We start from the raw sequence: 12,664 nt of genomic DNA on the forward strand, positions 1-12,664 counted from the left end.
TACATGTCAATGAGCTTGACCCAACGCTCAAGAGCCACTTCTAGAGCCAGATTTGAGCTGTTACATTCCATGGTCGAATATGGGCACTTCCATCAACTGCCATGCAAGTGGAAGGATATTGCAAAATCTCCATTCCCAACCCACTCTGGGACCAGGCAGAGGTGGTATTTGCCGGTTCTCTGAACTGCTCAAAATTTCCACTACCGGTTCTCCAGAACCTGTCAGAACCTTCTGGATTTCACCCCTGGTAGGGACATCAAAAGCAGATAGTTCTTTGTGTTATAACTATGTTTTTTAAGGTACTTACTCTAAGTGGGCTCTTAAGTGGATTATGTGGCTGTCATACTCTGAAATAGTCTTGGTATTTTGCAAATTCAGGAAGGTGCGGTGTTTTAGGCTGCCAGCTCTGATGGCAGTTATCATTAACCCTTTCTCGTCTACTAATATGAGGACTCTTGTCAGTATTCCCCACTCTGGAACTTCTTAACATGTCTATTATGGTCCATGTTGCAACTGTGACACAATTGGGAGATTCCTATAGAGCAGGATCTCTCAACTGTGTCACAGTTCAGTCCGTGGACCAGCACCGGTCCGCAGCATGCCAGATACCGGCCTGCGCAAACAAACAAACATGCCCCCATCGGTTTGCAGAAAAACCTGTCTCCAGAGAACCGGTCCCTGGTGCCCAAAGGATTGGGGGCCACTGCTGTAGAAGAAGATCATGTTGAACAAGGATTGAAAATCAGTGGTGGGTTTCAAAACTTTTTACTACTGGTTCTGTGGGTGTGGCTTGGTGGGCGTGGCTTGGTGGTCATGGCAGGGGAAGGATACTGTAAAATCTCCATTCCCTCCCCACTCCAGGGGAAGGTTACTGCAAAATCCCCATTTCCTCCTGATCAGCTGGGACTCAGGAGGCATAGAATAGATAGGGGCGGGGCCAGTCAGAAGTGGTATTTACCGGTTCTCCGAACTACTCAAAATTTCTTCTACCAGTTCTCCAGAACTGGTCAGAACCTGCTGAAACCCACCTCTGTTGCAAATATGGTTAAATGCATATAGTTTTATCCCTGAAAGAAAGGATGGGGTAATAAAGAAATTCGAGATCATCACACACTTTGGTATGAGAAGAGAGAAGGGATCACTACCAGGCTTTCAAGATTAATGCCAGCCCTTCAAGGTAGGGTGGAAACATGATACTCCTAGAATTCTGTTTTACAGATAGTCCTTGACCCATGACCATTTATTTACTGACTGTCGAAAGTTACAACAGTGCTAAAAGAAGTTATTTATGATTGGCTCTCCCACTTAATGACCGTCCCTGTAGTCACATGATCAAATTTTTGGCGCTGAGCAACAGGCATGTATTTATGATGTTTGCAGCATCCTGGAGTCATGTGAGTACTATTTACAACCTTCCCAGGCAGTGGTCGGTTGCCCCCAGTTCGGACCGGTTCTATAGAATCGTAGTAAAACCGGCAGGAGGCTCCGCCCACTGATCCCGACATCATCAGAACGCTTCTGCGCATGCACAGAAGCTTCTGTGCTTGCGTGCAGCCCCACTGCAAATCAATAGTAAGTAGAACCCACCCCTGTTCCCAGGGGATTCTGACAAGCAGTCAATAGGGAAGCCTGATTCATTTAATGACCATGGCAAAAAAGGTTATAAAATCAGGTACAAGTCACTTAACAACTCCATTGCTTAGCAATGGCAGTGTTGATCGCAGCTTTGGTTTTAAGTGGTAGATTCTCTGTGTTGTTAAAGGGTATAATAACAGAAGCTTGAAATGTTGGATTGATGCATTAATGAATTCCTCCTCCTCTATCTATTCTTATGTAAAGGTTTGTATTTGGAAATCCCACCATATTTTAACCTGCTCATTTTCAACTACCTTTTCAACTCGTATGTTCCTGCCAATTTTTCATCACTGGCACATGATAATTTTCATAGATGTTTCAGTGAATCATTTTGGCTCATGTGAGATGTCATTGTTTATAATCAGTGTTTGTGGCACCTTCTTGCACAAATATATGATCTACTGTTTCTTCTGTTTCTTTGCACAATCTGCACTTTGAATGATTTGACGATTTTTCACTTGATTGCATCAGTTTGAACAGCTTGGTCTTAAGCAAGCCAAACCAAGCCTTCAGTTTCTTTTTTAAATGTTCCACTTGTAAGCCACTGCCAGATTTTATTTTTATCCACTTTCCCCTTAAACATTTGTAGAATTTGACCAATGTTTATCATTGCAAGTATTCTCTTCAGGTTTTTATTACATTATTTCAATATTTGTGGGGTGCCACAAGGGTCAGTCCTCTCACCTCTCCTGTTCAACATTTATGTGAAGCTGCTGGGCGAGATCATCCGTGCTTTTGGGGTGCAGTGCCATCTGTACGCTGATGACACCCAGCTCTACATCTTCACCCCAGACCACTCCAACGATGCCCTTGTTACCTCCCGGTTGGACTACTGTAATGCTCTCTACATGGGGCTCCCCTTGAAGAGCACTCGGAGGCTCCAACTGGTCCAGAATGCGGCCGCGCGGGTGGTTATGGGTGCAACCCATTGCGCCCACGTGACACCCCTCCTGCGCGAGCTGCACTGGCTCCCAGTGGTCTTCCGGGTGCGATTCAAAGTGTTGGTTACCACCTTTAAAGCGCTCCATGGCATAGGACCTGGGTATCTTCGAGACCGTCTTCTGCCACCAATAGCCTCCCACAGGCCAGTTCTCTCCCACAGAGAGGGTCTCCTCAGGGTGCCATCGGCCAAGTCATGTCGGCTGGCGACACCCAGGGGGAGAGCCTTCTCTGTGGGAGCCCCAGCCCTGTGGAATGAACTGCCCCCGGAAATTCGTAAGATTTCTGACCTCCGGGTATTTCACTGCGCACTCAAGACCCTATTGTTCCGCCAGGCTGGGTTAGCAATATAATTTTAAATTGGATGTTTTAAATTTTTGGGGTTTTAAATTAAGCCAAATTTATTTAATATTTTTAAATTATTTTAAATTGATGTTTATTCTGTTTTTAATTAGGCTGTACACCGCCCTGAGTCCTTCGGGAGAAGGGCGGTATAGAAATAAAATTATTATTATTATTATTATTATTATTATTATTATTATTATTATTATTATTATTATTATTATTATTATTATTATTATTATTGAAGTGATGTCCCAGTGCCTGGAGGCCGTGCGGGTCTGGATGGGGAGGAACAGGCTCCGACTCAACCCCTCCAAGACTGAGTGGCTGTGGTTGCCGGCATCCTGATATAGTCAGCTGGTGCCATCGCTGACTATTGGGGGCGAGACATTGGCCCCCACGGAGAGGGCGCGTAACTTGGGTGTCCTCCTGGATGCATGCTGTCTTTAGAAGAGTATATGATGGCTGTGGCCAGGGGGGCTTTCTATCAGGTTTGCCTGATACGCCAGTTGCGCCCCTTTCTGGATTGGGACTCCTTATGCACGGTCACTCATGCCCTCGTCACTTCCCGCCTGGACTACTGCAATGCTCTCTACATGGGGCTCCCCTTGAGGAGCACTCGGAGGCTCCAACTGATGCAGAATGCAGCCGTGCGGGTACTTATGGGGGCCACATGGCGCTCCCACGTGACACCTCTCTTGCGTGAGCTGCACTGGCTTCCAGTGGTCTTCCAGGTACGCTTCAAGGTATTAGTTCTCATCTTCAAAGCGCTCCATGGCTTAGGGCCCGGTTATTTACAAGACCACCTTCTGCCACCGATAATCTCCCACCAGCCAATACGCTCCCACAGAGAGGCATCCCTCAGGGTGCCGTCGGTCAGCCAATGTCGGCTGGTGACCCCCTGGGGAAGAGCCTTCTCTGTGGGGGCACCCGCCCTCTGGAATGAGTCACCCCCAGGGATACGACTGATCCCGGACCTCCGTACCTTCCGCCGGGCTCTGAAGACTTTTTTATTTCAGCAAGCCGGGCTGGGTTAAAAATCTTTTAATTGCTGAATTTTATGGGTAAGTGGTTTTAAATTGGGGGAAGCCAATATAAATTTGATTTTGTTTTTATACTATTTTAATGTTTATATTGTATGTTTTTAAATTTTGGCTGTTCACCGCCCCGAGTCCTTCGGGAGAGGGGGCGGTATAAAAATTTAATAAATAAATAAATAAATAAATAAATAAATAAATAAATAAATAAATAAATAAATAAATAAAAATATTCAGGTTTTGTTTCCTGTATATTCAGTAAATTCGAATTTTTAACTTGTACCAATGCTTGTTCTTGACTGTCTTTTACATAAACATGCTTTTCATCTTCAACAGTTGTTTGACCTGAAGTAAACCTCTGCCTCTATTTCTATGGGGCAGGTATCATCCATTAATATCACTACAAGGATGTAATACATAGTGAATAGTCATCAGTTTCCTTTCAGTCTAAATTGTCCAGATAATAATTCCAGTAGTGTACCGTATTACATATATGGACCAGGTATTGATAGCTTTGATGGTATTGCCACCATTTCTTTTTGACTTTAATACTTTTCTCACTCTTTGGATATATTTTTTGCTAATCACATTTTTAACTTGTCCATGCTTGATGTTCTCCAACTGCAAAATGCCCAGATTCTTGTAGGCTTCATCCTGATGATTCTTGGAGGTTTGGCCAGTCAGCATTTCAATTCAATTCAATGATTTTACTTGGCTTTATTGCTACATAGCACATTTTTCTAGGCCAAATTCCATTGCTATACCTGTGCTAAAAAATTCTTAAAGTTTGCCAATGACTGGATTTTGGCTTCCCGATTTTCCGTAAAGCTTCAGATCACCTATATAAAGCAAATGTGGGATTTTATCAACGTTGTTTTACTGTTTGTAGTTATCATGATATAGAGTCATCCTGGAAGATGCCTCTCCTAAGGTTGACAGGCCCATATTTTTCATTTTTTACCACCAATTTTGTATTTCATTATCTCACTATTTTTTCTAGGAACATTCTAAAGTTTTACTGACATCAGTTGCTTTCAAACATTGGATGATCCAACTATGTGGTAATGAATCAAACACCTTTTCATAATCAATTGAGACGGGTGAAATCCAGCAGGTTCTGGAGAACCGGTAGCAGAAATTTTGAATAGTTCAGAGAAGCGGTAGTGGAAATTTTGAGTAGCAAATGCCACCTCTGGCTGACCCCAGAGTGAGGTGGGAATGGAGATTTTGCAATATCCTTCCCCCAGGAGTGGGGACAGAATGGGGATTTTGTAGTATCCTTTCCCTGGAGTGGGGTGGGAATGGAGATTTTGTAGTATCCTTCCCCTGGAGTGGTGTGAGAATGGAGATTTTGCAGTATCCTTTCCTTGCCATGCCCACCAAGCCACGGCCACCAAGCCACATCATACACACCAAGCCTACCATAGAACTGGTAGTAAAAATATTTGGATTTCATCACTGAATTGAGATCATGTGCCACGTAGTTTTGAGTCTTTTGCAAAATCATTTTATCAGTCAGAAGCTGATCTTTTGTTCCTCTGTTTTTCCTTTTCTTTCCTTCCTGTTCTATTGGGAGGATATTATTTCCTTTGACAACATCCTTGGATGTTGTCTGTTATTATGCCAGTGACTAATTTAAACTTTATAGGCATGCATGTTATTGGCCTACAGTTTCCTGGTGTTGTCCCTTTCACTGAGTGTTTTTGAATCAGATAAGTTTTGCCAGTTATTAAAAAGTCATTGATGACTCCTTTATGCAATAATTCATTAAGATGCTTGGCAATAATTGGATGTAATTATTATAGCAGTAGCACTTATATTGCTGCATAGTGCTGTACAGCCCTCTCTAAGTGGTTTACAGAGTTAGCATATTGTCCCAACAATTTACCAGGATGCGATGGCTCAGTGGCTAAGATACTGAGCTTGTCGATCGAAAGGTCGGCAGTTCAGTGGTTCGAATCCCTAGTGCTGTGTAACGGGATGAGCTCCCGTTACTTGTCCTAGCTTCTGCCAACCTAGCAGTTCAAAAGCACCTAGAAAAATAGGGACCACCTTTGGTGGGAAAGTAACAGCGTTCCGTGCGCCTTTGGCGTTTAGTCGTGCCGGTCACATGACCATGGAGACGTCTTCGGACAGCGCTGGCTCTTTGGCTTTGAAACGGAGATGAGCACCGCCCCCTAGAGCCAGAAACGACTAGCACATATGTGCGAGGGGAACCTTTACCTTTACCTTTACCCAACAATCTGGATCCTCATTTTACCAACCTTGGAAGAATGGAAGGCTGAGTCAATCCTGAGCTGTTCAGAATTGAACTCCTGGCAGTGAACAGTGAGATAGCCTACAATTCTAACCACTGTATCACCTTGATTCTTACTAATCAGATATCTGAGCCAAAAGCCATACAGTTTGACTTATTTCCAGAAGCCATAATTGATTATTTCTAGAAAATGTCCAGTTTTTAATTCTTTTAACTCAATTTTTAACTTTCTTCTGTTATTAATTCTTCTGTTTGATTTTTTTTTTTACTAAATTCATCTTCAAAATTTTAACATCCATCCAGCAATTTCCCATCAATCTTTCCAAAATTGGATTGTTTTTGTCTTATTTGGTTTTCCATTTTCAGAATTTCTATTGCCATTTTTACATGGGTAGAATGGCCTGTGATCTGAATGTGGTGAGACCTGAACATAACTGATTTTGCTTAAATTGGATGATTCATGCCTCATAGCGTTCAATTTTCCCTGCTATTGCTGTTATTTCTTGCTTTATGGTTTCCAAAACTTTTTCCATTTTTCTGCAAAGCCCACTTCTTTTAGGCTTGTCTTAATCCTTGCATTCTTCCAGTTTTGCCTTTTCATGTCTTTAAATTACTTGCACGTGATCTTTATTTCTTTATCTTGGCCTCCAATCTGGTTTTCCACATTAGGAGTGAATATAATTTTGGTTTTGGTTTTCTAACTTCAATACCCAGTTCTTCTATAACCACCAATTGTGGTTGTAAGTCATGGAATAGACATTTAGAGAGCAAGAGAGAGCAAGAGAGCGAGAGAGAGAGAGAGAGAGAGAGCAATAGAGAGTGAGAGAGAGAGAGCTACAGAGAGAGAGAGAGTGAAAGTGAGCGAGAGCGAGAAAGCAAACGAGAGAGAGAGAGAGAGAGAGAGAGAGAGAGAGAGAGAGAGAGAGAGAGAGAGAGAGAGAGAGATTGTTTATTGAAGTTTGTTCCCTTTTTTAAAAAGAAAACATGACACACAACTTTTTGAATGAGTACTTTTTGCTTTTGTTCACATCCGATTTGTTCACATCCACGTATTGCAAAGAGATTACAAGACATGGCACTGGCAGAGGGGATAATTATGATTATGCAGTGAGAAATATATTAATATTCTCTTTTCTCTCCCCCTCTTCCCATCTGAATTGATAGGAACTATGTCATGACAAGGTGTTGCAGCAATGCTCAGAAAAAGTGGGTGGGTGGAATAAGAAAAACCAACTAACCAACCCACCAATTAATTGATTTTTTTTTTAAAAAAAACTAACCAAAAATTTCAGACCATTTTGTGTTTCATAGCATGCCATATTTCAAATTTTTCAAATTTATAGCATCAGAATTTTAATGCTGTTTACATTTCTAAATGATATGCCAAATGCAAATTTTGTATCCCAATGCACAAAACGTGTATATATTTTGGGTTCTTGGCGTTCTCTGAGTTTGATCAGTCCGGATGATGTTTCCTTTCTTTCCTAGCCTAGTCATGAAATAGCTACAGGAAAACAACCAAGCTCAGAGAACATCAAGATTCGACTAATTCAGTCCTTATTTATATCTCCTCCACTGTTGGAAGTGTCTACATTAACACAATTTGCACTGGGTAAACCAGGGGTGAAATCCAGCCGGTTCTATCCGCTCGGGTGAACTGGTAGCAGTGGCTGCGGGAGGCTCCGCCCATCCACGCGGACATCATGATGTCATTTTTTTGCAACATTTTAAGCCTCTGCATGTGCGCAGAAGGCCTTGTGCATGATGCGGCATGCACACTTTGGCGAACCGGTAGGGAAGGTAAGTAAATTTCACCCCTAGGGTAAACAGAAAATTTTGACCATCAGATATTCCAGCTTGTGAGATACAATTATAATTTGTTTATTTTTATTTATTTATTTATTTGTTTCCATTTCTATACCACCTTTCTCCAATAGGACTCACGGCAGTGAACAACCAGAGTAAAAAAAAAAACAGAACATACAAAATTTAAAAAACAGTTTAAAATGATTAAATATTTTTGGCCGTAATTTAAAAACAACCCAATTTAAAACCAGTTTAAAATTTAACTCAAGCCAGCCCAGCTAGTTGAAATAAATAAGTTTTCAGGGCCCGACGAAAAATCCGGAGGTCTGTTATTGTACGTATCTCTGGGGGGAGGTTGTTCCAGAGGGTGGGCGCCGCCACAGAGAAGGCTCTCCCCCTGGGGGTCGCCAGCCGACATTGTCTGGCGGACGGCACCCTGAGGAGGCCCACTCTGTGCGAGCGTTGTTGTATTTTTAAAAGAAAAATGCAAATTAGTGTTAGACTTTCCTTATGCAGTGTACTTGCAGAGATACGTGATGAGAAGGTTTTAAACCATTTATAATTCTTGTTTGATAAGTTGGTTTTACAGTTTAAAATTCCTTGATCCATTTCTTTATTTTTATTGTCTTTCGTGAGAGTAGTACTAGATTTTTTTTTAATGGAAAAGTTAGATTTGAACCTAACAAATAAACAAGCGGACAATGGTTTCTTGGAAATCTCCATCATTGATTTTGGTGAGATTCCCCCCATCCTGCAGCCAAGTGCATATACATTTATAACCTTATTTATAACCTGGAAATATGTTCGAATGAACTAGAGCCGAGGTGGCGCAGTGGTTAGAGTGCAGTACTGCAGCTACTTCAGCTGACTGCTAGTTCAGCAGATCAGCGGATTAAATCTCACCGGCTCAAGGTTGACTCAGCCTTCCATCCTTCCGAGGTGGGTAAAATGAGGACCCAGATTGTTGGGGTTTAGTATACTGTCTTTGGTGTAAGCCGCCCAGAGTCCTCGGAGAGTGGGCGGCATAGAAATATGAATAATAATAAATAAATAGATAAATAATAACTATTTTGTAGACAATGGCAGATTCTTTTCTTAAGAGGTCTATTCCTGAATTTAAGTTGAATTTACCAAGTCCTTCAAAATGAAGTATGTACTTACTCTTAGAAACAATGGAAAAATATGTATATAGGTAATTTCCTTTTAGTCCTTCTTTATTTCAAAATAACCAGAAGAAAAAACATTTTCATAATATCCCAATTGTAACAAAGAACTCCTGTTCTGAGTTTTGGGAAAGAGGGTGAGGTTTCTTGAAATAAGACAGCAATTAATTGTAATTAGCCAACTTCAGCATTTTTATTTATCATTGCCTACATCATAACATTAAATACTAAAAGTGTTCAAGTATGTAAATGTAGCTATTATAATTAAACTGCTCCTCAAAAAAACTAACTAAAATTCTGATTAAACCAACTATAGGTCAAAGTGCAGCAGCACAGAGTTTTGTTCTTCACAAGTAAGGCATCCAGATTTCTGAATTCTCCGAGAATTTCTAGGAAAGATTTCAGTCTGAAACCCTGAGAATTAGGTAGAATAACAATTGGTGTACGTCAATATAAGACAGTTGTCTGTGCAGAAGATCAAAAATTCACTTTCTGACATCTTGATCAAAAATTGGAAATAGTCTGCCCTGAGATCATAGACAGTTGCTGCCAGTAAGCACCTATAATCTTGAGCTAGATGAACAAATGGGTTAACTCAATTTTGTAGGCCTCACACATGATGTCTTACATACTTTACAGATAAGCGATGTGATTTATTTTGAAATTAGTAAACCAAATTAAATGTTCTTGGTTCACAAGATGGATAGCCATTTCTATTTCAGGAAAAAATATCTCAATTTATTTTATTTCTAAAATGTATATTTTCTCCTTTTCTCCAAATCAAACAAACTATTCCAGAAGTTTCCCTGGGCAACTTAGTAATTGAGAAAGAGAGAATTTAGGTCAGCAGTAAACAGTTTCTCAATATTCTATTAGATCATACGTGGAGAAATGAATCAGAAAACATGTGACATATAATTAATAACAATTAACCCATCAATAGCACGTAATTAACTACTGGAGTGTGCCAATGCAGAGGAGGAGTGGGTTTGCCGTGGCTTGTAGAGTTTCAGGCAAGCTAAGTTGTCGATCAACGAGAAAATCAGGACTTAAAACAGAGATGATCAGTTGGCATTGAGGTGTGGAACTTACACAAGGCTGTAATAGATCATTGTGATATTTCTCATCTATTGCATGCCTAGCACCAATCTCTTAACCCAGAAAGCATAACAGGAAGAAAGTGAGGAATTGAAGTTAATGGTTTGCTATGCCAATAATCTTAAAGTTTAACCCTGTGATCTCCAAATATAGTTGGTGAAGAGTCCTATGAAATTTTGGGAAATGGCTTCCAGTAAACCAAGAGAAAAGTGAGCTACATGCTAAATGATCTCATTGATATCAGACAGATTTTTATTATCCAAAATTTGATTTTCAATTATTAATAATATGCCTTGTTTTGTGCCTAGATTCACTCTTGACAACTCATAGACCATCAAGCTGAATGGCAGTAATGATGGCAGACCATCAAACCACATGCATCTTCCTCTTTGCCATTCCTGGCTCCTGCAAATGAAAAAAAAAACACATTTTTCAAGCTAGGACCTTTGCTACTTCATTGGGGCTAGGACACTGTGCATTGCCTTTCCTCCATTAGCCAACATGTCTTAAGTTTTATTTTACAATTCCAAATTCTCTTCATTGGAAAACCATCTCAATACCAGTTTCACCAAATATCTTCCTTGATAGTGAGATGATTTTAAAAATTAGATTGGGTTAGAAAGTGAACAAAGAACAATGTATTGTTGACAAATAATTTAGATGCCTTCCGTTAAAAGAATCAAAATAAATGAATATGGCTGTTGAAGACCCTCTCTCCTGGAAAGAAGTACCATGTTTGGATAGAAGAACCATCAACCCCTTGCAAAAGAATCAGTAGACATTAGAATTCTTAGGTTTCCAGAGCTGCAATATTTTGGACCTGGGGAAGTTTAGAGTTTGGATGGAGAAGAAAACACTAAACTCATGAGGGCTACCTACGAGTGATGCGGTTAAAAAAAAATATATATCAGAAAGGCAGACGGGATTGTAATGGACCACCCTGAAGAAGGTCATGGCTGCCATAGACATAGAATTCTTTATTGGCCAAGAGTGATTGGACACACAAGGAATTTGTCTTTGGTGCATATGCTCTGGTTGGAACATAAACCTGGAGCGGATTACATGGCAAAATACAGTAGCTATTGAAACCTGAACAAACAGAACTAGATCAATGCTCTTTTTCCTAATCCCCTATAACTGCCACCATTTCTCACACTTCTCACATTTCCAGCTTAACGGAAAGTGGAATTGGTATTGGAATGGAGCAATATGGATGGGGCCCAAGCTCTTCTTTTTTTCATGGGTGTGTATTTTATTCCAGCTTCCCAAGTTTTGAAGGTTCTCCACATTGGGAGTTGCTTATGAGAGGTGAAGTGACGGGTTTATAATCTGACCCATGAAAAATCTGCCCATCTATTTCGGTGGTGTCCTGTTTACTTGGGGACAGGGAGCAGTGGTCTCTTTTGATAAAGTGTACTTCGCCACTCTCTCTGCTGTGACTTTCACTTCGGTCTTGAATGCTCTCTTTACATCTTTTCCCAATGAGATAGAAAGCTTCCAGGAGGCTAAGTAGGATACAAACACAGGCTGTAATAATCATGAACAGAGTGAAGATGTTCTTTTCTGTTGGCCTGGCTATGTAGCAGTCAACTAGGTTAGGGCAAGGTGGGAGAGAGCATTTGACTAGAGTAGGAAGTTTGTAGTTTGGGTACACGTGGTAAAAGATAAACAGGAACACAATGTCCACCGCAGCTTTGAAGAGAAGACTGAAGAGGTAGGTCCACCATAACCCTCCACGCTTCTTGCCTGGAGGATAACGTGGTCTGAAGTGATCCCCACATTTCTGTAAACGTTTCTTCAGTTTGGCTTGCCGATAGGCTACATGCATAACAACCAACAGGGAAGGACAGGTGACAAGGATGAGTTGCAGGGCCCAGAGTCGGATGTGAGAGATTGGAAAGTAATGGTCATAGCAGACATTGGGACAACCTGGCTGCTCAGTGTTGCAGTCAAAGTCCTTACTGTCATCTCCCCAGACTTTCTCTGCTGCCACTAAGTAGACTAGAAGCCGAAAGATGAAAACAACCGAGAGCCAAATACGCCCGAACGCTGTAGAGTATTTGTTCACTCCCCCCAGGAGATCTTCCAAACCAGACCAATTCATCTTGGTTAATTTCTTTTAGCAGAGTCTGAAAAGAGAAAGACGGTGTGGTTAGAAAGTTTTGATCTCATTGACATGAGCTAAGTTGCTTTCCTTGAATCACATGATCTCCAGGGATGTTGAGTTTAAACTCTCATAATATAGAGCCATGGAAGTGAGGTTCAGGCCAGTGGTGGGTTCCTCCCGGTTCTGCCGAGCTGGTAGCGCTGATGATATGACATCACCAAACCGGTTCTCCCCCCGCCCCCCTACCCCCCCACGTTATTCTTACCTTTTATTTGGCCCC

General features: G+C 41.2%; 1 protein-coding gene across 1 annotated transcript; it reads right to left on the reverse strand.

Annotated features, from left to right (window-relative positions):
• Nucleotides 1–11,529: 11,529 nt before the first annotated feature.
• On the reverse strand, nucleotides 11,530–12,381 carry LOC139321011 (gap junction beta-5 protein-like). The gene has a single exon (XM_070949605.1). The coding sequence runs from the start codon at nucleotides 12,379–12,381 to the stop codon at nucleotides 11,530–11,532; it is 852 nt and encodes a 283-aa protein (XP_070805706.1).
• Nucleotides 12,382–12,664: the final 283 nt, after the last annotated feature.

Source organism: Pituophis catenifer, unplaced genomic scaffold, assembly GCF_029215685.1.
Source record: "Pituophis catenifer annectens isolate HBS135680 unplaced genomic scaffold, rPitCat1.0.hap2 SCAF_9, whole genome shotgun sequence".
NCBI classification, from domain to species: Eukaryota; Metazoa; Chordata; class Lepidosauria; order Squamata; family Colubridae; genus Pituophis; species Pituophis catenifer.

What these genes read in the sequence shown, in the direction of transcription:
- LOC139321011 (XM_070949605.1), bottom strand. Translation starts at nt 12,381, where the DNA reads ATGAATTGGTCTGGTTTGGAAGATCTCCTGGGGGGAGTGAACAAATAC.